At 39.8% G+C, this 27,211-nt stretch overlaps 1 protein-coding gene across 1 annotated transcript; it reads right to left on the bottom strand.

Moving 5' to 3' along the window:
* Window positions 1–8,333: 8,333 nt before the first annotated feature.
* On the bottom strand, window positions 8,334–15,004 carry MS4A1 (membrane spanning 4-domains A1; the record flags this gene model as incomplete). The annotated part of the gene is made up of 6 exons (XM_080708073.1): window positions 8,334–8,543; window positions 9,430–9,531; window positions 10,886–11,122; window positions 12,501–12,557; window positions 14,026–14,145; window positions 14,843–15,004. 6 exons carry the CDS (start codon window positions 15,002–15,004, stop codon window positions 8,334–8,336), a joined length of 888 nt encoding a protein of 295 aa, XP_080564199.1.
* Window positions 15,005–27,211: the final 12,207 nt, after the last annotated feature.

Below are 27,211 nucleotides of genomic sequence, written 5' to 3'. Positions count from 1 at the left end.
TGGGCCTGGTTTCTCCAGGGATCTGGCGTGCTACTCGCAGTTCGGCCTGGGGCCCAGAGTCCCGCGACCCGGGCCCCATCTGGCGTGCCCAGCCCGCGACCCCTGCCCAGAACCCAGCGTCTTACTGGGTCTGGTTTCTCCAGGGGTCTGGCGTGCTACGCGCAGTTCGGTCTGGGGCCCAGAGTCCCGCGACCCGGGCCCCATCTGGCGTGCCCAGCCCGCGACCCCCGCCCAGAACCCAGCGTCTTACTGGGTCTGGTTTCTCCAGGGGTCTGGCGTGCTACGCGCAGTTCGGCCGGGGCCCAGAGTCCCGTGACCCGGGCCCCATTAGGCGTGCCCCGCCCGCGACCCCTGCCCAGAACCCAGCGTCTTACTGGGCCTGGTTTCTCCAGGGGTCTGGCGTGCTACGCACAGTTCGGCCCGGGGCCCAGGGTCCCGCGACCCAGGCCCCAGCTTTTGTGCGCCGCGCGCGACCCCTGCCCAGAACCCAGCGTCTTACTGGGCCTGGTTTCTCCAGGGATCTGGCGTGCTACTCGCAGTTCGGCCTGGGGCCCAGAGTCCCGCGACCCGGGCCCCATCTGGCGTGCCCAGCCCCTTTTTTGCTTTCTTTCTTACCAGAGAATATTTTTTCTTTTTTTTTTTAGGTGAAACTATCATATATTTATATATTTATTTTTCAGAAAAAAATCTATCCTAATATGGAATATGGACTCTAGATACCCAAAATGATCTCGAAAAAGAACAAAGTTAGAAGATGTTTTCTTAAATTCCATTTCTTCATCTGTAAAATTTAATCCCAAATCAATGGGTTTGAGACATTGAATAAATAATTTGTTGAAAGTAATTTTTCTGCCTTAATAATTGCCACATGGTATATACTAAACAAAAATGAGTTTCTCTTCTTCTTATTTTAAAGTAATATATTTTTATTAATTTAAATAAATTTCCTCTGGTTTCAGTCCTCTGAAGCACAGTTAGTCTTAATGTACTCTCTCCTGCTATTTATGTCTCCTCGCTTTTTCCTCTTCCTGTTCTGCTGATTGAAATATGGGCCTTAATGATAATTATGTGGACTACTTTGCATGTAGATGCAAGCAGCCTCTGCTTGTTGAAATCCATATGCAAGCCTGAACAGAGCAACTCTCATTCAAGTTTTTAAGAAAAGTAGCTTGATTTTGTGAAGATATTCCCCAGATTTGGTGTCTTCCTCCAAGAGAATACTACAGAATGTTATTCAATGATGCTTCTACAATTTTAATTTTTTCTCTGATAAGATTTGAATCATACCACCTTTAACTTAATGTATTTTTTTCTGCTACCAATTCTACTCGTCCTTGAAAAGATTATGTTTTATTTCTTCAGAAATTATATTATCCACCTCTTAAGCAGATATTCTCTTCTCCCCCAAAACAAAACAAAGAGAAAAAGAAAGGAGGAAAGGAAGGATAAACAGATAGATGTTACTCCATTCTGTTTGATTTTGTGTTTTGTTATGTCTTGAACTCCATAGAAGGAACTTAGGTTAGTGATTCTGAAACCGATAAACATTGGAACCATGTGGGAGTTAAACAAACAAACAAACAAACAACCCTCGTATGCCCATGCTGAGCACAGATGTAATTCATTAGTATTAGAATATCTGGGTTAGCACTCAAGCATCGGGGGTTTTAAAGTCTTCCCAGGTAATTCCAACACACAGCTGCAGTTGAAAACCATTGGCTTTTAAGAAATGTCATACATTCTAACTTAAACTGCTAAAATGCCAGCACAAGACACTAGCTTATGTGTATTCCTTTTTTGCCACCCTTTATGCAATTGTCTTTCTCAAAGCTTTCCTAATTATAAAATTTTCAAGAGGACTCAGGAAGGAGGAAGTGTTTAAAAGCATTTCTCACACTTCTACATTAGCAAACAAAAGGCCCATGAAAAATACACTGCAGGCAGAGCTTAGTTCATTATTTTGTCAAGCACCGGATTGGTCATGTAAAGAAAACCTTTGCATCTGTCTAATTTATGAGTTTTTAAAAATATTTTTATTGGTGCATTGCAGTCATCCATATTAATGGGATAAAAGACTTGTATAGACATACATGCACACATCACCCAATTAGTCCTTATCCGATCCCCACTCATATATAAGTGTTAATGAAGTTTTCTGCCAACTCGTGACACACATGGTTCCTGTCATAAACTTAAGATTCATTGCAGCTGTTTCCTGCAAAGTGCAAAAGCATAACTTTAACAAGTTTCATTTCCTATAGAGAAATGAAAAGTGCAGAGAGCTGTGGATACATCTTGGGCAGCCTTTTTTTTCCTGTAGAAGCTGATGAAACATGGTACCAGAGTTATTACACTACAAAAGCTTTTAGACACTTTGGGGTCATGGACTTTCCCTCCCTCAGTCTTACCTGGTCTGTACAGTATGATTGCTCTTGTCACCGATGCTTATAGCCTAAAATATTGTTTCTACTATATTAGCCATGGTTGTTATTTTCATCAAAGTGGAGCAAATATTTTAAGACCAGACCATTATAAAAGCCACGTGCAATTGTTAATAAGCTACTAGGAGGTTAATAAGTCGAAGGCGCTATGCCTGAACCTTAGCTCCAAGTAAATATAGGTGTCCAAACTGTGTATTATCCTCTTGACTACTCTAGCAAGATGTGGACTAAGGCATCTTAATTCTATGAATTCCAAGAAGACAGGATATTTCTTGTCTCTATTATAAATTATTATATCTCTTACCCTTGAAATAGTACCACATGGTAGGTACTCCATAAATATTTGTTCAATTTGCTAAAATGACGTGGCCCAGTACATATTTGGGCCTGCAAGTGGCAGACCACCCACCATTTTAAGTAACTGTTTGCCCTGATTCTCATGAAAACCAGTGAATTATCTTTCCTTCCCTTTACAATAAAACACCTCAAAAGCAGTCTGTTCTCATAGTTTGAGTGCTTTCATATCACAATTCATTTTCCAGTGAATTCATTTGTCTTCTCTCAATAATACTTTTTAAAATTATTTTTTGGTGTTACCGGGGTGGAACCCAGAGGCTTTTCTACCTCCAGCCTATTCTCTCAGACCTATTTTATACTTTATTTGGAAACAGGGTCTCACTAAGTTGCTGAGAGCCTCACTAAGTAGCTGAGGCTGGCTTTGAACCCGTGCGATCCTCCTGTCTCAGCCTCCCAAGCGCGGGGATTACAAGCATGTGCCACCACGCCCAGCTAGTAATACTTTTCTTAAACAGTTCCTCCTATTGCTGGCAATGATATTTTCTAATTGCTGAATCCAGTGGTCTTTCCTTAATTTTTGTTCTTCAGGATTTCTCAACAACGCTGCTCTGCTGTTTCCTTGCTTTTTCATTTATTTATTTATTTATTTATTTATTTATTTATTTATTTTTGCAGGTCTGGGGATGGAACCCAGAGGCATTTGACCTCCGAGCTACACCCCCTGCCCTATTTTTTTATTCTTTAATTTGAAACAGGGTCTCACTAAGTTGCGGAGGGCCTCGCTAAGTAGCTGAGGCTGTCCGCGAATGGTGATCCTCCGGTCTCAACCTCGCGAATGCTGGGATTACAAGCGTGCGCCACCAGGCCTGGCTGTTTCCTTGCTTTTTAAGACACTTGCCCTTCCTTACTTTCCACGCCAGCATACTCTTTGAGAACCTCTTCTACTTTCTTATATGTCCTAAATTTCATCTTCACTAGGTGAATTTTTTTTCTCACAGCTAAATGTGATAAAGTGTTACCATCTCCTGTGACTCTCATTTATTCCCATAAATGTGTCACATTTAGGTGACTATTTCACCTGCTTCATTTTCTTTTTAAAATACACTTTTTATAAATATACTTTTATTGGTGCATTGTAATTGTCCATCATAACGAAGTATGCGGGGATAAGAACATATACGATACAACACCTGGTGTGTTTCCATCTGGGTCCCACCCTACTCCCTTCCCTTCCCCATACATATCATTGAGATTGGTTGGTATTCATAATTTTGCACATGTATAAAGCATTGTTTAAACTGTTGCATTCCTGATGTTTATTATACCTTAATTGGACTACCATCTAGACTGATTATTTAATTGTTGTGCCTGAACACATTTTAATGTTTCTATTTTCATTCTGTAGAGATAGTCTCCCCCATATACAGTGTGCTTATTCCCTTTTCTCTCACCATATAATTTCTACCTATTCTCCAAGATTTGACTCAACTCTACCCCCTTTAATGTAGTTTTCTTGTGGTTACCCACCTTCATTGAACTCTCTTTATGCTATACTATTACTGAATAATTATCTTATGCTAAGCACTTAGGACACTATACTATTTCGATTTTTCTGGTTGTCATATATATTGCTGGTTATCTTTAAAACTATTTTTTTTAGTTATGATTCACACATCATAAAATTTATGCTTTCAGGAGTTTTAAAAAATATATATATTTATGGCTAGGCGTGGTGGTGCACACTTGTAATCCCCGTGCTTGGGAGGTGCAGACAGGAGGATTGCGCAGGTTCAAAGCCAGCCGCTCTGGCTTAAGAGACCCTGTTTCCAAATAAAAAAGTATAAAATGGGTCTTGGGGTGTAACCCGGAGGTAGAAGGGTTTCCAGGAACCCCAGTACCACCATATATAATATGAAATTATACAAACATTGCCGCCATGTAATTCCCCCAAAGAAACCTGAAATGTTAGTTGCCACACCCTATTTTCCTCTCCCCAAACTCTGACAACCACTAATATAGTTTCTATCTATATGGATTCACCTATTACAGTATTTCACATAGATGAAATCAAACAATGTAGGACTCTTAGCTCCAGGTCTCTTGCACTTAACATGATGTTGTCCAGGTTCATCCATGTTGTGCCATGCTGTTGTATTTTATTCTTTTTGATGATTGAATAATATTTCATATGGATATGCCATAGTTTTAAAAAAATAATTAACCAGCTGGTAGACATTTGAGTCCTCACCTTTTCGCTATTATGGCTATGAACATTTGTATACAGTTTGCTTTGTGATCATATTTTTTTCAGTTCCCTTTAGTACCTATCTACCTAGTAGTGATTTACTGGGTCCACGGTAACTGACATTTAGCTTTGGTTTTTAGGAATAGCTGAAGGTTTTTGAAGAAATTATCCATTTTAAATTCTCTCCATCATATGAGTTTCAATTTCTTCAATCCTCACCAATGTTTGTTACAGTCCTTTTTAAAAAAAAAGTACTAGTGCACTGTAATTGTACATGATAGTGTTACATTTATATATATGTACATTACAATATATCTTAAGTAACTGATTTTGGTGGAATGAAGAATTAATCTTCATTGATTCACAAAATGCTAAGTTTCAATTAAAATTATGCTTGGAAAAATAAGGAAATATATGATATGTTGTTAATATAAAACATGGATTAAGTGGTGATTGTAACTGGCTAAAGTTATATAGTACCATGAAACAGGGCACTCAACCATTCAGTTTATCTGGGACCATCTTGGCTTTAACATTGAAAATCCTTCATACCAGGAAATCCTTACAACTTAGCCAAATTGGGATGATGTATTACCTTATTTTGAATAAGGATGATAAAAGAAAAAATAAGAGAAACTAAAAGAAAGGTTGTCAACCTCACAATCAGTGGCTGCAATTAATTTAAAAGTTTATTTCTTTTATCATTATAAAAATGTTTTCACTAAAGCAAAAACTGAGAATATGTCTTCCACTTTAGGGCAGAGCACATATATGTTATTGGCCAATGTTTCTTGATTCTGTATTGAAAAAGGGATAAAGAGCAAAAAAAAAAATAGCAAAAATTTTATTCTTTAGTAATCCTCATAGTGTCTTATAAGAAGTTGAGTTTAGTAAAAACTTACTGTTTGTGATCATAAAAATGAATAAAGTAAGATTTCTAAGAAAACCATGACTCAGAAACATTATAATCTATCTATCTATCTATCTATCATCTATCTATCTATCTATCTATTTTTCTACCTATCATCTATATATATTTTGGTACTGGGGATACACACACACACACACACACACACACACACGTGTGTGTGTGTTCAATACCCAGTACCAATATATGTACATAACTTCAGAAGTGAAGAAAATAAGTTAAGTTTTGTATTTCTGAAAGCCTTTTGAGTTTATTTTTGCCGTTGAACCTTCCATCACCATGTTTCTTCCCTAATTCAGAGCAGGAACACCTTCAATCCATTTTAGTCACACTGTATACTGTGAACAGTGAGCAATAAATTACTGTATTACGTTATTACTATACATTACTGTGATATATTATTGTATATAGAACAATTCTTTGAAAAATTTCCTGAAGCGTGTGTGTGTGTGAAAGAGTACACTAATACAAATATTCATGACCCAACATTTTCCCATTCAAACCCAGATTGTGGTTATGTGGGCAGGGACTCAAGGCTAGTGGAGCTTTCTCCCATGGTTTGACATTTCAAGAATAAAGGAGAATGGAGAAGACACCCATGTGGGCATCGTCTGTCACAGACAAGAACACAAGTTTTATTTATTTAGAGCTAATCTTTAGGAAATTACATAGAGAAATGTTCTATCTCCTGTTTTATGATTTCAGGAAATAACTTTTGCTGGTAATCCCTAGCAAAATGGAAGTATTATGGAGAGTGAAAGTTACATTGTTCATGTACCTACCACATCTGGAAGCTAATAGAGTATAGCATCTTGTTAATGGACTATAGTGATGTCCTCCTAGGTTAATATTTTCAAGATAAGGTAAGGTAAGGGTATCTCAACAAGAATTGAGAAGTAGGTGGCTATTGTCTGAGAGTTGGCATTTTAATTATGCTGTTTTCAAGCATGATCTCCCAGAGAATGTCTACAGTACTTAGTTTCAACATTATACAGCCTACCAGTGAAGTATATTAATGCCATAACTAGTTTTATGAATGCTGTGGATTTTTAAGTGTTTTTATCGTAATGGGATAAAATATGATTCTGACTGTCTCTGAAATATTAACATCTACGGATCAGAGTATGCTCTTGAAAAAAAATCTGTGGATTTGGCTTTATAGTTTATGTAGACATTGGGTAGGCAATTTGGTTATTACAAACATTACTAGGATTTAAGAATGAAGGCCTGGGTGTGGTGGCACACACTTGTAATCCCAGCATTTAGGAGGCTGAGACAGGAGGATCGCGGTTCGTGGACAGCCTGAGCTACTTAGTGAGGCCCTCTGCAACTCAGTGAGACCCTGTTTTAAAAATAAAGAATAAAAAATAGGGCTGAGGGTGTATCTCGGAGGTAGAATGCCCCTGGGTTTCATCCTCAGTACTGAAAAAAAAAGAGTGAATATCTGAGAATGAAGGAATGTACTCATAATTATTAGCTGTGACTTGTCAACAGGTTGCCTTGTTTACTTCTTTGAATTATTTATAATACAGAGATTAGAATTCATTCTTAAACATAAAATTATGTAAAATTATTTCATAAAATATCCACTCATATGGAAAGCATTCTATAAACACAAGCATTTGTATTTATGAACAGAGAGCACGGTTGGTGTTCCGTAAAGGACCATTGACTCATTATGGTATTTTCCTCCAGATTCTTTCTTTCTTTGCCTAAAGGCTAAAAGTATATAGGCAATGAGACCCAGAGCCTGGAGCAGGAGCTGGGAAAAGTTAGGACAGATGGAAACGTGTTCACACATGAGCTATGTCATTTGTATCAATAACACTTGCATATTGAACATGGAGAGTTTCCCCAATGGTGTATGGAGGTTCTAAGAACATGCCACAGTGTCAGCCCATGGTATGAGATAGGGAATTAATTCCTTATTGCTTATCATTATTATTATTGCTATTGCTTTATTTCCCTTAAAACAAGAGTGCAAAAGGGACTTGACATTTTCACAAAAAATGTAGATGTGGAAGGACTTAAAGAGAGTTTAGGAATGTCATAGAGACGTTCTTTTCCATGAGATACAGTCTCCCTGTTGCTAATGGAAGAAACAACAGCAATCACAAAACACTACTGCTACTAAAAAGCCTATTCAAAGAAAAATCTTGTGGGAAGTCACATTCTGCAGCATGTATTCTGCCCTTTCCAATGAAAGTGAATTTTCCCAAATAAGAAATATGATGATACAATCTGATACCATTGCTGCATTCTCTGAATGAGCAAGAGATGGAGCTGCGGTCATTTCATGCAACGACCAGATGGAAGTATGGAGAGTAAGGGCAGAATACTCTAAGACATGGCATAACTAGGTCTCTTGGGAGCTATAACCACTAAGGCTTTGAAAAGGCAGCAAAAAAGTGGAAGACAGTGTTTAAGGAAGGCTGTCATTTTCTATTGGTGAGGATTCCTGGTCTTGTGGAGGTTCTGGAAAATTCATTTCTGTTTCTTCTTCTTGGACTGGAATAATTTCAATGTCCTCTTCATTTTTTGTCTGGGGAGCTGCTTCAATTAGCTCAACTATTTCTTCTTTTATTTCAATTGTCTTTTCCTTTTTTTCTTCAGCTGACAGAAGAACCACATTCTAGAACACAAACAAAATTTTCTTGACCTTTATCATTGACACTTTTCTCAACCATCTCTACAAATATTTATCAAGTTATCTACCAGTATGCTACTTATGTTATTTACTATATACCTCCAAATACTAGGATTAACATCCAGCTTCTCAAATTCATATCAAAGCGATTGCTTATCAAAACTCAAGTCTGAGCAAGTTCTTAAGGGCTTCAGAAATTGACCACCTTGTCTGGAATAATCAGGAGGCATGGGAAAAGAATACAGCGATAATGAAGAAACTTAGATGCTAGCTCTGATTCACCCTTAGTGATTATAGCCTCAGGAAAGTAATATATTTGAAAAATAAAGTATTAGTGATGATTTCTATGTGCTCTTCTAAATTCAATAGGCTCTGGTTCTAAAGTAGTTGTTAATAAAATTAGCATGTGGCTATTCATATTTCCCAACTCTGGAGCCCCTTTGAACCTATATTTGCAGGTGGAATTGATGATGCAAGGAGTGGGAGGATGAGGGGAACACTGAGAAATGAAATAAAAGAACTAGTGATTTTAGTCAGCTTTCAACTTTCAACTGTCCTATTTTTAGACATTAATTATGAAATCATGAGACCAAGATGGAAATCCAGGTTCAAGTAAAAGGAAAGGTTAGTAAGGATTCACACATATTATAGAATTGTACCTTATGTCTACCTATAGACTTATATCCAATTTCAAGACAGTTTTCTTCACTATTGGTCTTTTCTACTTTCCAGAAACATGGCAACACTATTTTTCTTTTTTTAGATGAAGCTCCTAGTTTCAGAGTCTTCTCAGATCACATTCTCTATAAATGATCCTTTGCAGAAGAGAAGCTTCTACAGGGATGTTACTGACAGAGTGATCCCTACTTACAGCTTTGGGTCTGGAGCACATTATTTTCCATTCGTTCTCAACAATGCCAGCTGCCACAAGTTTTTGGAAGAAGGCAAAGATCAGCATCACTGACAAAATGCCCTGAAGAAGAAAAAAAAGAACAGATTGAAGGTTGAAAAGAAGTCGGTAATGGAACAGAAAGCATGGTTGTTTTTCAGTAAATGACTGTTAACTAAAATTAAATGATTGGAAGATCAATTCTTTAGATAAGTAACGACAATCTGGGGGAACTGTTAGTATAGAAGACACTGTCTCTATAATCCAAACCCTAATGAAACTTCAGGTACACAAGAGATGGTTAATGCATATTGCTGATAGAAATTAAGGCAGAAATAATCAGTTGAAAGAATAATTCTATGTAGGAGGGGATGAGTACTTAGTCCTAAAGCAAATTGTATTCATCTTTGGGGGTGTGTTGTAGAGAGTAAGAAAACCTTTCCACACTTCAGGGATGCATTTTTTCCCCCTCAAACTCATAACATCTTGGGAATTTCTTCCATGTTTATTTTAATAATAATAATAATAATAATAAATCATATCATTAGTGACACACAATCATAATGTTAAATTGCATTATTTTTATTTTTATTTTTTAAATATATTTTTATTGGTGCATTGTAATCAAACATTACAATGGAATACAAGACTTGTGAGGATATACAAGCACACATCATCCAATTAGCCTTTATCCAATCCCCATCCCATTTCCTCCTCCTCCCTCAATCCCATGCTTGATTTAGTGATTAACTTTGATATATTTGTTTACGTACATCATGTGCTTTAAAGAGATTCCATCTTCCCCCATCCCATCCCCTCTGATTGGTCACCTTAATTGCTCCTCCATAGGGCCCTTTCTTCAAATAGATTTTCTCCTATTACCCATTTCTTCCTAGTTTTTGCATATTAGGGAAAGCATCTGATTTTTTATTTTCTGTGATATTTTTCTGTGTATGATGCATTGCAGGTTCAGATCCCACTCTTGACAGCCCCGGGACTGACTTGGACACCCGACAGATTCTGATACCGGCCTTGCTGGCTCCAGCACTGGCCTTGCCTCATGGCAGGCTCCGATCCTGACCTTGGAGGCCCCAGCACTGGCCTTGCCTTAAGGCAAGCTCCTATCCCAGCCTTGCTGGTAAATTGCATTATAAATTATACTACTTAAAGAGGACACTTGGCACTTTCTATATGCCACATGCTGTTCTAAGTGCTTTGCAAATATTAACTCATTTATTACTTAAAACAATCCTATGAGATAATTATTATTACCATTCTCATTTATAGTAGAAGAAACTAAGGCAGGGTATGATTGAAATTATTGTTAGAGGTCACATAGGAAATAAGTAGCAATCCCAGACAGTCTGGATCCAGAGTTGATACTCATAATAAAATTTCCATATTCCATCCCTGGAGAGAAAACCAATTTTACACTTACCAAGAACACCGACTGCATACTGTAACAGTGCTTTGTAGTTAGAGGGTTTTTATCAGAGGGATTAGCTGGGTCACAGTTGTATATGTTAATATATGGCATGGGAGTTTTAATAAGGTTCAGGCTCTCCATTTTTAAAAAATGAGAAATTTTAATATTAAGTATGTCCATGACCAAAAGAATTATTCCAGAAATGGCAGCAAAGAGGCCCAATGAGTTCATTATCACTTTTGCTTTGACCTGAAACAGAAATAAACATCCCTCAATTAGGTATGATTTTCATTTGGAGAATATAAGCTAGAAAGGAACTCAAGATGTCATTTCCCTGACTCACAAAAGTACTGTGCCCAAATCATACCAAACTTTTACTTTAAGTTGTTTTTAGCCTTTTTGTCACTAGAGAGAAAATCTTCATTATCTCATTTCTTTATCAGTCATCACTATATAATTTTAAGCTATTATTGAACAAATGAAGATTAATAGCATCCAGATTATTATCCCTATGCATGAGAAGATGAGAAGGAAGAGAGAGGAGAGAGGAGAGAGGTGGGGCAGGCTTCTACACCATATCTAAGTGGTACGGTATGGTATTGTAAGTATAGGTTGTGAATGAGTGGACGGAACCCTCTAGCTATACCATCCTACAGAAACAAAAAACAGCAGCAACAATAATAATACCGCCTACAACTCACTGACAGAGGTTTCAATCAGCCCCAGTCAACCCTCTTTCAAATTACAGTTAGGGCTGGTGTCCCTGGGCAGCATGGGTAAGAGCATATGACTGTAAATGTTCTCTCTCTCAGGGGCAATACAAACTTGAAATGGGAACATACACGTGACAAGTACAGGCGTGGTGTGGGGTTACTGATGATTATTTTATGACATACAAATCTCATCCCTGACTGCATGACCCACAGATGAAAAGCCATTATGACTGGCTGTATTGCAAAATAAGATAATTTACTCTTCACGGTTTCTTTCCTTTAAATCGGGGCTTGTTAGAGTGTTTCTATAGAGGAACCATCTTAGTCTACTCGGTCCCTCTCTGTCTTTAGAAGTGGCTCAGCTTAGTAAGTGAAAGAAAGTGCTGGGAGAGGATTTCTAGAGAGGAAACATGCTGTAGACACTTGGCCCATCTGGAATTGGGAACTCTGTAGAGCAGCACTTTCCTGAGTGCAAGTGAATCCTAGATGAATATGAAAAAGACCACATTGTAGTTCCTTAGAGATTCTGAGATTCCCCTGTTCTACTCTCCTACTGATTTCCTATGATAGCCAGAACTATCCATTCGCCTCTATTTTGAAGGCATGTAGAGATACACTGATTAGAGAATTTTCCTCAACGGTGTTCTGGGAGAAATGAAAAAGGTCTATATTTTTACACAACGCTTAACATTGACAAGACTAAACACAGTTTTCATAACTCTTCTGTTTCTAGGAATGTATTGCAGGTAGATCTCACTTTTAAGTTTTTATGAATAAAACCACAACGACCATTGTGGAAGACTGCCTTCTAGAGCTGAGGGTCTGTGATTCTAAATCTCTTTAAGGTTCTTTGTTTTAATGAGGAAACAGACACTTCTCTGAGGTGTGGGAAATAAGGACATAAGGTTACTTGCCAGACTCTTCCTGGAGGTTTTCTCTGCAGCTACCAGGAGTGATCCAGACAAAATATACTGTCAAAAGAGAGGGGAGGTGGTGAGTGGGAAGGGGATGTGAGAGGTGGGAAGAGGGGGAGAGAGGAAGATCTCTTTATAATGTTGAGCATTGGTCATAAAGAAACCATCCACATTTCCATACAATCTTACTAAACTATGAGCCCATTTTTCATCAGGTTTGTTCATTCTTTTGCAGTTATATTTCTTCTTTATTCAGGTTTACCTGTGTTTAAGTTAAACCACATGGAGAGCTGTAACTAGAAATATAATAAGAGAAAAGAAACAGAACTCACATTTCCTTGTCAATTAATACCCAAGCAGACAGACACCTCTAGGTCTATAACATCAAATAGGAAACAGAAAATGTGCCGCAGGCACGTCAGCCATTCAGAACTGGAAGCAGTAACAATAAAACCACATAGATTCTTATTGGAATAGGTTATAATTAGCCCAGTCAATGATCCTTCAAACTCCAATTGGAGCTAATACCTCTGGGATGAATGTAGCTTAGAGAATGTCAGTGTGAAATGTAACTTCCTTCCTTCCTTCCTTCCTTCCTTCCTTCCTTCCTTCTTTCCTTCCTTTCTTTCTTCCTTCCTTCCTTCCTTCCTTCCTTCCTTCCTTCCATTTGTGAACACAAATGGCTCTGATGCCAATGAAGAGTGATTGTGTAAGGAAACATGGCCTGAATGTAAAAAGTACTTCATTAAAAATGCTGGCTGGCTGGCTTAAGAGACCCTGTTCCCAAATAAAAATATAAAAAATAGGTGCCTGGGAATGTAGCCTGGAGGTAGAAGGGTTTTCAGGAACCCCAGTACCACCCCCAAAAAAAAAAAATTTGCTGGCTGCTACAGGAAGTGAGGCGGATTATTTCCCATCTTCTTTTTCTAAGGTTCAAACTGTAAAAGGAAGAAAACTCTTATTCTAACAAAGCTCTATTTGTTTTGAGAACGTCAATTCTGGACTCATATTTATGGTGGCAGCCATGACAAGTGCCATGAGCATATAAACATCACTGGCCCACGCCATACTTATAAACCAGACAGGTTTATAAGTATGGGAAGTATGTACATTAAACAGCCCAAAGGAGTGCTGCTGTGCTCTTAAGCAACAGGAGATTTATGAAGCTAACTTTACCCAGGTGCATTAGTAACTAAACAGAATTGTATGGAAGAAGGAGCATATTGGAGAAAGTGGGATGTGCCTGCCTCCCTCCCTACTGGAGTTGACTGTGAAGAGGGCTTGCTTTGAACAATCTCTCTTCCCACTGTAGATCCACACAGAATATCTTTCTCTGAATTCACATGAAGCATGGCCACTGCCTCTCAGCCTTGGAGAAGGTTAGAGTCAGAAAGTTAACCTTCTTACCGCTTACCTATTCAACCCATTAGTCTATTTCCTGCCCATATACTTTCCTCAATACAAAAATAGTTTGGATCTTGGCACTTTTTAAATTATGTCACAAATAGTCATTGTTTTTACTCACCATAAGACCTCCCCAAAGAGGGTACCACACGGCCACACAGATGGGTGCATAGACCCCTGTGGGGATCATTAGCAGACCCCCCAGGGCAATGTGGAAGAGCCCATTCATGATCTGGACAGCCTATGGAGAGAAAAGGATGCTGATAGTGATGGAATCATTTTTGTTAGGAAGCAAAGGTAAGGTTGGAAGCTCTGGCTCCAGACTCGGGACCATGTGAAATGCCTAAAGGAAAAAGTAGAGGTGCCGGGGACTTTGCCTTTTTCATGTTTGAATCTATTTTTCCCACTTGGAACATTTTCAAGGGGCAGGTGTGTCTGGGATTCTAGAAATAGAATGAGGTGTAAAATCTTTAGATACACACATTTTGACATCAAATGGTGAAATAAGATCACCCTATAGCTGGGCATGGTGGCGCACGCTTGTAATCCCAGCATTCGGGAGGCTGAGACCTGGAGGATCGCGGTCTGGGGGCAGCCTCAGCTAATTAGTGAGGCCCTCTGAAACTCAGTGAGACCCAGTTTCAAAATAAAGAATAAAATATAGGGCAGGGGGTGTAGCTCGGAGGTCAAATGCCCCTGGGTTCTATCCCTAGACCCACCCCCCCACACACACACACACAAAAATAAGATCACCCTAACAGGGACCCGGGCGATAACTTCCTTGGTACAGCCTTGATTTGGCCCTCTAGGTCAGACATAAAGGACATGCCAGGTTAGATAACACCTCTTCAAGGTGGGTTAAATTCTATCTGTGGATTATATCTTCATCTATAGGCCAGAGAATTTCTGGGGTACAGAAGGTAGGGTGACTGACTTACCCCCAGAGCCTTAGATTCCCTCATGAAGAAGCTCTGCGTGGGGCCCACCAGTGTGGACATCCCCCTGAGGATAACTTTTTGAGAAGGTTGCAGGGCAATAGGGCCTTTTGGAGGCCCTGCTGCTGGGAAAGTTCCACTCATTGAATTTCTAGGTGTTGTCATTTTGTTCTCAAAACTCCTAAAAATGAGACAAATAATAAAACGAGAGAAAGAACAAGGGTTCTTTTCTTTTGACAATCGTATCTTCTGTCATGCACCTGAAGGTTTCTCTCCACATTCTTTCTGTGGGTGACATTGAGGGTAGACATCGCTTCTCTCTGGAGGCCTCAGATCCGAGGCAAGTACTTATTCTGGCTTTACAGAAAGGTTCTAGTTTGAAGCATACTTCACCTTTGGAGAAAATGCCATGCATGTATACTCACATGTTTTCTCCTTCCTCTTCATTTTTTTCAGCACTGGGGACCTATCCCAGAGCTTGTGAATGCTAGGCAAGTGCTGTACCCCTGAGCTGCATCCCGGTCCCAACCACATGCTTGCCTGTCTCTCATCCCGGGTTGCTATTTTTATGCTCTAATATTAGAGGACATATTTTCTATTGGTGCGTTCTATTGCTTATATGTCCCTGAATGTTGCGATGGGCCAAGAACCCATCATGTCAGAGCATGGTGGGGACTGTCTTTAGAACCAGCGGGGGCTCAGAAAATGAAGGGTCATGTATTTTTTTTTCATAGGTGAAAGCTGGAGAGAAATTGGAAAACAAAAGGAACATCAGATAAATGGGGGAATGAAAGAGGTTAGTAGGCTAATGGAAGAGGATTTTTGAGAGGAATCTGCGTAGGTGAAAAGGGAGACTTATGAACAAAACAATTCAAATAATGCTAATTGAGTGATGTGTGCGTGTACGCCTCTACCTGCCGTCTTGTCCTCCATTAAGATGTATGACTACAATGCACCAACAAAAAGGAAAAAAGATCTAAAATAATGCTATGTTCATATATGAAGTTATCGATACCAATTTCGATAGTATGTATAGAGAGGGGAGCAAGTGGGATGGAACCCAGAGGGATGCACACCAAGTGCTGTGTTCATGTATGTTTCTACCACTCTGAATCTTATTATGATGTATAACTACAATATAAAGTATATTAAAGGAAGAATCAGGAGGGGTCGATTCTAGGCCTCTTTCCGCCTCTCACTCTTCAAACTTGAGTCAGTCACATCAGGAAGGCTCTCTGATATTGCATATAAGATGGTTCTGTCCTAAGTCACATTGCCTGGTTTGGTGGCGTATGCCCGTACTTGGGAGGCTGGGACAGGAGGATAACCGGTTTAAGTAAATACAAATTCATTTATTTGCTTTGAAATGTTGGAAACATTCTTTAAGCTATCTGGGCCACAGGCTTTTCAACTCTAAGATGGAAATAATTCTTGTCTCATAGATAAGACTTAAGTGTCTTTCATTCAGGTGTAGCTCAAGTGTCAGCTCTTCAAACCAGCCTTTCCCAGATCTCCAAGCTATTACACATTCGCATCTGCGCTCTCTCCTTCACAACATCCTATTTTATTTTGCTTCATGGAAGTTATCATTGTGGAAAATTACCTTATTTATTTGCTTGTTTATTTTGTGTGTCCCCCCCCCTCCCAAAAATATAAGTTCAGGAAGCAAAGATTTTGTTCTTTCGTGTTCAGCATCTAAAACAATGCTAAATCTTATTATTATTAAAGAAATATTAATGTATAGAGAGTCTATGTCGGAATAAACATTGGCTGTTTTTATTGTTATTCTTGCCGTTCTTACCTTTTTGTAGATTAGTGTTTATTAGTGTTCATTTGTAGAATGAGAAGAACAATAAACTTTTCAGAGACGTGGGAAGAAATACATGAGTTAGCATACACAAATGTGCCTTGTACATACGCAAAGTATAGTAAATGTGACTTGCTAGTGTTCATGAGTTACTTGTTCCTGAAGTGAGGAGGAAATTAACAATGTATTTCCCAGTTCTAATGTTCTAAGACTGTTCAGTTGTTTTCACTTTGTGTTTACTTCTTCACTTTTTTGGTATTCATTGTTTATTGTCAACCACCTATACGAATCCTATTGGAGTTTTCTTGGGCCCTGGGAACCACTCCTGGGGGGTGTCATAATTTTGGTCTTTGTTTTGGTGTATGTGATACTGGGCATTGAACCCAGAGGAAGTATACCTCTGAGCTATACTCCTGACCTTTTTATTTTGAAACACAGCCTTGCCAAGTCGCTAAGGGTCTCTAAATTGCTGGCTCAAGGGCTAGCCTTGAACCTGCAGTACTCCTGTCTCTCCTTTCCAAGAACTGGAATTGTGGACATGAGCAACTGTGCCTGACTACATCTTTGGTTTTATCTTTATTGATTATAAGTCGTGTAAACCTTCTTGAAGATCAAGATTGTTTATCCATGTTATTTACTAAAGTTACATAGAGCTGTGTAGTTTTGCTATAAGGCAGGTATTTAAGTCTCTCACATTTATAATTTATAATCTCTACTTTATAATTACAAAGAAAATAACAGCTCTCACTTGAGCCTCATACAGTACACAAGGGATGAGTCATTGCCTCCATTTTACAGAAGAAGAAACATGACACAGAAAAGTTAGGTAACGTGTTCAAAGTTATGTAATTATTAGCAACACAATTGACTATAGCCAAATTACCAGTGTTTATCCACAAATGAGTGGAGTATGAAATTGTGGGCTATACACACACAATGGAATCCTATTTAACCATAAGAAAGAACAAAATTATGTCACTTGTAAGGAAATGGATGGAACTAGAGAATGTTATACTAAGTGAGATCGTCCAGTCACAGAAAGTGAGGGATCATAGGTTTTCTCTCGTATGTGGAAGCTAGGGAGAGATAGGTACGTAAGAAGGACCAGATAAAGGAGGAGAAAGCCCATTGGTGTGATGGTGAGGGTCTAGGGAGAGAGGTTGAGAGTGGGGAGACTTGATTAAGGAAATACTTCACTTGATGCTATGCACATATATGGAATTATCAATGCCAGTCCTCAATATCATGTTCAGGGAAGGGGAGGAAGTGGAGTGGGAACCAGGGGAAAGCTCACCAAGTGCTGTATGCATATGTCCCAATTACTCTGAACTTCATTATGATATGTGATTACAATGCACTAATAAAAGTATATTAAAAATTGAAATGAGTCCTCACGCCTACCAAATAAAGTCTTCCTGATACCAGGCTGCCTTTTCTCTTGTGGGGATAGGAATACAGCCTTTCTCTTATCCTTTAAGAAGATTGTCCTCTGGGTGATTATAAACAGTTGAAAGCAGATTATGTGTCTGGGGAACAGGCTGGATGGAAGAGAAGAAGCTTAGATTGGATGTTTCTCACTTGATTTTGTCCCTTTCCATGATTAGCAGAAGTCACGCGGTCCCAAGACTCTTCATTGTCCAATAGTCTACCCCCAAAACCACCAAGAAGAAGGAATACATTCAGTAAGGAGTTTGAAAGTGAATTCTGGTCACCAGGCAGAACTTCTAGAGCTACTCGGTAACGCAAGAGTCAGCCTGTTCATTTCACTAATGAGGAAACTGCAGCCCGTGGATGGACCATGCTTGATAAAGACCTCAGGCTTAGTACCAGCACCAGACTCCAACACCATCACCATGGCTCTGATGTTGATGCTCTTTCTGGTCAACTACAGGCTAGATCACAGGAATAGAGTTGTTTGCTTGAGCACCTGCTATGCCACAGGGATATTGAGCATGCTATTTCTAAGTTTCCTCCTATAAGTGGGCATTATGCCTCCTTTCTGTAGATACAAGAAGATGTAGAAGTAGAGGTTCAGAGACATTATTTTTCCAAGGTCCATTGGCAAGTACGGGATGAGCTATACTCGTAAGAAGAGAATTTTAGTGAAGGTAACTTAAATACAAAATGAACCGAAGACAATGATTGGGCTACTATTGTTGTAATTTCTCCCTTTCATCACCTGCTTGATTAAGGCTGCATAGGTATTGTTGGTGAGATAATCCTTTTAAGTAGGAAAATTCCACTTGGGCTGGGTCCGTAGTGTCTAATGGCAGTAGTGACCCTAGAGGGAAAGGTATTTTTCCTTCCTTCCTCCCTCCCTTCTTTCCTTCCTTTGTTCCTTCCTCCCTCCTTCCTCTCTTCCTTCCTTTTTTCCTTTTTTCTCTCTTTCCTTCTTTCTTTTTTCTTCTTTCTTGTATGGTACTGGAACTTGAACCCAGGGGCATTCTACCTCTGAGCAACAGCCCCAGCCCTATTTTATTTTCATTTTGAAACAGAGTCTCACTAAATTGTGGAGGACCATGCAAAATTGCTGAATGTGTCCTTGAACCTGTGATCCTCCTGCCTCAGCCTCCCAAGTACTAGGATTACAAGTGTGCACCACCACATCTAGCGTGATATTTTATTTTTCTGTGAAAATAGTATTTCCTTACAAGTAACTATATTTCTTTAAATTCTTCAACAAATATTACTATGAAATAGAACCGTTTAAACAAAACATGACTATATACACATAGAACTGGAACTATCTCACTTAACTCTAAGGATATTGTAGAGTCTCATAGCTTTGCCCTATCAGTAAAAAATGATACACAATGGCCGAGCATGGTGGCACACACTTTTAATCCCAGCATTTGGGAAGCTGAGGCAGGAGGATCGCGGTTTGCAAACAGCCTCAGCTACTTAGTGAGACTTTTTGCAACTCAGTGAGACCCTGTTTCAAAATGAATAAAATAGGGCTGGAGGTATCTCTCAAAGGTAGAACTCCTCTGCTCCAGGTTCTATCCCCAGTACCGAAAAAAATATACACAATGACTTAAATAGTATCCAACTCGCAGTTATGTTCAAAGACGAGCTGGTAGATGAGTAGGCCAGTTATCCCACTGATCAAAATGTGTTAGCAAAAAGATTCTAATTGTCACCAATATTAACATTATAGTGATACTAAAATCAAGGCGCAGTTGACAACAGACTCCCTATTTTACCATAGCAACTTCTGCAAATCTCTTCTGATTTTTGGAGGCAACACCTTTTCTGTGTCCGTCTACTGAAGAAGCCCTTGCAGACCTTTGGGGTTTTGGTTTGAATAATGACTTTTAGGTCCACTAACCCCATCTTGTACTGCGTCCAAAGCCACCTGAATTTTGTTACCTCGACTTCCTCTTTTGCCATTCAAAATAGCTTTGCATTTGTATCCTTTCCAGCCTCTTGTGCACTCATCTCTGAGGATGAATGATCTTACTTCCTTTCCCTCTGTGCTCATCAACCCATCCCCTTCCACCAAGAGATTAATAGTTTTTTTTAAAAAAAATCACTTCTTGAATCCACAGCCTCTCGCCCAATTATTTGTGGCGCTGGGTAGCAGAAAGGTTAGTTCCAGCTCTGTTCGTTGATACATTTGTGATTTCTCTAAAAATCTAGTATACCAGATACTTTGCTCATTTCAAATGATCATTTTGAGAACACAAAATTGAGGAGGCACTAAATACTCAAAGAATAATCATCACTACTAGAGCCTTCCTCATGACTAAAATGTGCTCTGGGACCCTCCAATCCCAAGCCCCCCTTTTCAGCCTAGTAGTGTCCTACACCCTCAAATCCTTTTCCTGTAGCTCGGCTTCTGCAAAGCTTTGTCCTGCTTCTTCCCCCCACTCCCTCACCACCCACTTGCTCCTCAACACCTTGCAACTAGCCTGTCAGAGTTTTTCAACTGAAACTGCTCACTCAAGGATGGTGCTGCAAAGTCAAAGGCTCTTCCTTGGCAACGTGCCTCAGATTGCTTTATTTCCCCCATTGCCCAGACTTAAAAAGCTGGAGTTAGATTTCACTCCACGTCCTTCACCTCCCATGTTCAATCAAAGGCCATATCAGGTCATTTCTACCTCTGCAATGGATGGTGAATGTGGATGGACTTTCTTCCCACTTCTAGTGTCACCCCAGGAGTTTCGCACTGACTTTCCTGGTTTAGCACCGAAACCTCTTTTCTTCATTTTCATTTTCCTTCCTAATCCATCCTCCATAGGCTGCTAGATCAAACTCCCCAAACCACTGCTTAAGTCCTGCTTGTCCTGAGCTTTCACTCTGTCTCTGACCCATCATTGTTTGCTAGAGAAACCCTTCACCTGACCCCTCCAGGCCTAAAGCTTGTATCCACCGGAGCCACTGAGCAGCACGTGTCTGTCTTCTGAATCTGCTGAATTGCCTCAACTCCATCTCCCTCCATCTTTACTTTTTGTCAGTCTCCCTAGGAGACACATCTCTTTAGCCTACTGTTTGCTCTCATCTGGCTGCAAAAACTTCTTCAAAGCCCACAGCTCTTTATAAATTGTTATTTTTCACCAACTACTGTTTAATGTTAATTCTAACTCCTAGAATGAAGTATCAATCCCCTTAGGGACCTGTGTGTCTTACTGGGATTCCATGGAAAACCCATTTTCTCCATACTATGAGTTCAGTAAACTCTAAACTGAACATCAGGTCCAGCGACTTCCTCTGGGCAGGGGTGCAGATGTTCAGGATACTTGTTCGAAAGGTGATTGGTAAGATCAAGCCATTTTACAGGAAACTGGAAAAGGAAATTCTCTCTCTCTCTCTCTCTCTCTCATGCATGTATGCATTCACATGCACACGCACACACACACACATTTTGGGAAACTAGTATTTAATATGGTTAAAATCATTCCTTGCTACTGCTATTAGAGCTTCTTCTCATCCCCAGTTCCAGTGCCCACTCTTGCCCTCAGCTTCTTAGCTTACAGATTTGAGGTAGGATTTTGAGGTCAGTTTGGCATTAAAAAAAAGTAGCCCATAAGGTTTTACATCACATCACCCAGGTGTATTTATAGTTAGCAGTAAATCTTTGGAGAAAAAGATATGGAAAGCAAGAGGCATAGTTATTTTCAAGTGGCCAGGATGAATCAAATTCTGGCTTGGTGTTTGGTCCTAAGTACTTCTGTATTGTAGCTCATTTAATCTTCATAATGCAATGGGTCTTACCTATTTCTCTCATTTTATGTGGAATTTAGGAACTCACCGAAGGCCGCATGGCCTGGATGTGGCAGAGCTCTAGTTGGAACCCAGGGGGTTAGAAACCACACTTTAACATCCATACTGCAATCTACCCCTTCTGTGGAATGACTCAGTTGATCGCCCAGGTTCATTTTTGAGAGAAAGAGTGGGAAAGGGGGTGAGTGGGCAGCAAGCAGAGAAGTCACCCCTGCTTAAATCATGACAATATATTTAGAAAGTCTCACCAGGGAAGCCCCAGAATCTCTGGTCTGTAAAGCCATCTCATTCCTTATCCATCAACCCCTTTTAGTCATTTACACAAGGTGAGCTAAGTCCTTACCTGAACCACTGAGCATCAATCCAGGGCTGATCAGGGCTGATCTGGATGTGGCCGCTGAGAGCAGTTGGCTGCTTTGATTTCTTGAGCACTGGAGGGGGAGTGAGAGGCTGGGCTGGGGTGGGCTCTCTGATTGATACCAGGTGACAGGAAGTCAGTAGCTTCTGCTACCTCGAGTTTTGGTCCAGTTGCTTCAGTTTGATATAAACTTACCAGAGCCAAAGGAGAGACAAGTGAGCTTCTGCCTTAAAGAAGGTTTCGCTTCTTGAAAAGTACCCCAGGGGACTGCCTGGTGCGCTTCATGTGACCTGAATTAGAAGAAGTTCTGCAGTCCTTACCCCGTAGGTAGCTGTGGACAGTGGGTCCCTAGGGCAATCAAGGGCTCAGAAATTCTCCAAAGACGGGCTGTAGGGCTGGCTTTTTACTTTCTTGATTCACTTTTAGGGGTGAGTGGGTGGGGTGGGGAGGCATCCATGCAGGGACTCAAGAACCATTTGGGAGCGTTATACACACTGGTTTCAAATACTGCCCTCATTCGCTCACATGTAGTGTTTTAGCGGCCCATGTATGTCTTGTGCCAGATTTTGCAGATGTGGCTGCAAAATCAAATTTGGTGCCAGGGAACATGTACCCAGCAACTTGAGACAAAAGCCAGCCTCTATATTGAGGGATATAAATTGAAACAACACTTTCTCTAGGGAGCCGTCCTTTCCTTCCATCTGTCTCATTCTCTTCTGTTCACTCACTTTTCAGTATGGGCTGGAGCTGCATGTCCACCAAGCCCAGTGCTAGGCCGAGTGGGGGAAACGGAGGAAGTTGGTGACGCCAACATTTGAGAGGCGAATCAAAGACAGATTTGCTTGCAGTGTTATCACCCCCCTCGCCTCCAGATACAATCTATGTGTTCATATGTCAGATTTTAATTAACTTCTAATTTCCTTGCCCATTGCTTTATTTCATTAGAAACACTGAGCTGTGGTTAGGTAACTGTTTGTTGATTTCATCTAAAGGGTTGAACTATGGCACCTCTGTCACTTAATCTGAAATTAATTCATCCTCCCCCTCCTCCTGTCTGTTCTATTTCTCCCTCCACCTCTCTTTTTCTTTAAGATGATGTTGAGTCATAGAGTTTATAGTAGAAATATTAGTGAGTAGAAGTGTTTAGGGGAGGTTGATTTTGGTGCAGCCTAAAAAAAATGCTGTCTCTCTACCATTAAAGCAGTAATTAGTTGAATGCTCCAGTAAAAACCAGTCACCTTTCAGAAGTGCAACAGAGGAGAAATCTACCTTCCATTTAGGATTCTATCTACTGAAGTGCTTGAATGGTTCGGGACAGGATTGTTAATTATAGATTGTTTTGGGGGTCTATTCTGTGCTACTATAGCAGAAGACCCGAGGCTGGGTAATTTGTAAAGAACCTAGGCTTACCTCTTACAGTTCAGGAGTGGAGTCCAAAGACAAAGGCCTCACATCTGGCAAGGCCTTGGCACCTACTATTCCATGGTTGACGGCAGAGGACAGGAGTGAGCACGTTCATGTGGAAGGGGGTTGAACTCACGGTATTGTTGTTTTTCTAGTATTTTGTTTTTTAAATCAGGAATGCACTCCTGTTATTACTAACACATCCCTACTATAACTGCATGTATCCATTCATAAGGACAGCCCTTGTGATTTAATTACTTCTTGAAGATCCCACCTCTCAACACTACTGCACTGAGGATTAAGTTTCTGACACATGAGCTTTGGGAGACTCACTCAATGCCCAGCATATAGAGTCTGAGCCGTAGGTGACTGGGAAGCCTAATATCCAGGATGGGGCTAGTTTGAGCCGTTTGCCTTCATTATAGCGAGTGTGGAAGCAGGATCAGGAGATGGCAAGTGTAAAGCCTCAGAGAGGCTTGAGTTAGGCTTGCATCTTCTTCTCTATTCAAGCCTTGTTTTTTTTTTGCCAGTTAGTCCTGTGCTGTAATTCTGGTCTTTGTAGCCAGTGAGATAACCCAGATGGCTCTATGTACGACGAGTCCTTATAAATGAACTTGAATTCAATTTATAGGGATATATCAACTTTCACTTGTTCTTTTCTAGTTTGACCTGATTGTCCTTCTAGTGTGTTGAAATCGTTGTGTGTGTTGAAAGCCCCACTACAATCAGGATTGGTCAATAGCATCTTCTCTGATATAACACTCTCTTAGAACTGTTTAATGTTTAGAGATATTTAATAGAGTCTATTATATGTTTAGAGGTTTTTTTTAAATAGCCTTGCCATCATGTAGTAAGCCTCTCATGTCCAAAATATCTTTCTTAAAGTCTACATAAAAGTATCCTAATTTACTTAGTATTTGCTTGGTAGACATTTTCCTTTTAATTTCCCATCTCCTAGCACTCTGATTTGTTTAATCCTTGAAACACTTTGCCTCTCATATGCAAATGATATTCGACATAAGAATGACGTTTCCTTTCCTTAGTCCTAGGTCTCCCTGTCCCTTGGAGGCGGGGCTAGTGTTTCTGCTCGCTGTGTCTTCTACAGTGCTATGGTCCTGCTTTTCCCCCCAACTCCGTGACGATCACCAGGCTTTTCAACATTAGGAAGAAACATCCAGAATGATCTGCTGTTGGGGGGGTTTATTTCAGAGCATGGTAAAGGAGGTGCAGGGTGTCTCAGAAGTGAGGCAAAATATGTCATTGAAAATAGAATTTGGCTACAGGTAAAAAAAAAATCCTAGTGTTGTACTTAAAAATAACTCATATTAGGAAAAATGTAAATTTGAGTTTTTCAGAGCTTCATAGTTCTTTCTGTGGACTACTTTACATTTTAAACAGTTCAGTAAATGACATTAATTGAATAAATGACATTAATTGAATACCTACATATGTTCCAAGTACTATCTATGTAAATGTCTTATAACATATGTAGTATTGATTTTGTTTTTAAGTACAGAAATTAAAGTCCAGAAAATAGGAAAAAAAACTGGCCTTAAATTACACAGCTAATAAGTGATAAATAAATTATATTTTAAAATAAAACATCAATTATAAATTCAAAAACCTGTCATTTGCCAAGTGATTTTTAATTTCCAGGTGCTGATAAAATCGCTTTGAAGTATTTCATTTAAAATTCACAGTGAGCTCACTAGAAGGATATTATTATTGCATTTTAGTCTAGGCACTTAAATAAAAGTCCACAGAGCTTAGTCTGTTCGAGTCAAATAGATGTACATGGCAAAATGATATATAAACTGAGGCCTGACTTAAGAGGCATTACCATTATGTGTCAGAGATTCTTACTTGTTAAATATTTCTCAGACTTCACACATTTGGACATCACTCACTTGTCAAATGTTTTTCATCAGGCCCCCATTCCATGGGAAATAGAAAATTAACAGTGTGTTTTTCTCCTGCCATCCCCGTCCCTCATCTTCCCAATGTACTTATAGATGGAGGCCTGTTAATTTATCTTGAGCATGCTAAATGCCTTATTTTTTTTCTATTCCCAAGTCAGCAGAAGATAATGGCATTTGGAATTAGGGATCCTGATTCAAATTTTGCTTCTAAATCCTACTTCCTTTGTGGTCCCAGAAAAGTTAGCCACTTTGAGTTATCAGTTTTGTGACTAAACGTTCACTTAGCTCAGAGGGCTATCATGACAGCGAGATGGCACAGGTGAGATCTCCAACACTCAGCCCATCATCAGTTTAATGTGGTGGATAGTAATGCAGTGATTCTCAATGTGTGGTCTGGGAATCTCCTGGGATCCTCACCATCCCTTTATGGGTTTCATGAGCTCAAAACTATTTTCATAACGCTAACAAGAACTTATTTTTTCTTTGCACAAGATTGCAGTGGTGTACTACACAGGCTAGAGAACTTGAGCTATGTGTGCACACACAGCCATTAAGAGAATCCAGTGGCCTTACACCAAGCGTCGGGCCAAGCAGTAGCTTCCAAACTTTGCTCTGAACGGGAATCTCTTGTAAGTCTTTTTAAAATTACTGATGCCTGGTTCTCACCACATTCTGATTTAATTGGTATATTTCTTTTTCTTTCTTTTTTTTTTTTGGTGGTACTGGGGTTCCTGGAAGCCCTTCTACCTCGGGGCCACGCTCCCAGACCTATTTTATAGTTTTTATTTGGAAACAGGGTCTCTTAAGCCAGCGCGGCTGGCTTCAAACCTGCGCGATCCTCCTGTCTCTGCCTCCTAAGTGCGGGGATTACAAGCATGCGCCACCACGCCCGGCTTAATTGGTATATTTCTGATTTAATTTAAATATTTATGGAAGTTCCTTAGATCATTTGAATGTGCAGTTGAGTCTGGGAGCAACTGCATTAACAAAGAGATTAGTGCACATATAAATCAATGCCATTCTCCATACTAATACTTATATTTCAGAAAATTAGTAATTTTAGGAAAACTATTGTGTGTATCAATGGGCAATGACTCCTCAATAAGTTTTAAAGGGATTCTGAGATGAAAACAGTTAGGAGTTTAGAAATTGTTTAAGTGTTAAGATCTTAGGTTCTGGAGTCAGACAGACGGCCTGTTAATATTATAGCCCTGCCACGGTAAGCTTTATTACCTCAGCCAAATTATTGTTCTCATCTTCAGCTTCCCTGTTTGTGTATAATATTTTACTTCTTTTTTATTCCATTGCAATCTTGTGCATACTAATTCTTTTATTATTTTTACCATTGTTACTTTTCACGACCAAGCCATGACACTGATGATCTTGCAGCCTCAGTGGAAAACTTGTGGGCCCGACCACTCCTCTAGATAACTCATCTTCCTGAATAATGGAGGAGAAGTCAGGTGGAGTCTCAGAGAAATCGGCAGGAGATTGTCATGAAGTTAGAGGACTCCGTGCATTTGTTTCCACGGAGGCAACACCACATCACTGTTCCGTGGCTGACCGGATTCATGGCTATCGAGGTGCTGATCTCAAGGTGGCCATTCTATGTGGGGAGGTGGGGGAGGCCATTTACCAGAAGCACAATGTGTTTTATTAGC

Source organism: Muscardinus avellanarius (genome assembly GCF_963383645.1).
Source record: "Muscardinus avellanarius genome assembly, chromosome: 1".
NCBI lineage: Eukaryota > Metazoa > Chordata > Mammalia > Rodentia > Gliridae > Muscardinus > Muscardinus avellanarius.
This window is presented reverse-complemented; position numbering and strand designations above follow the sequence as displayed.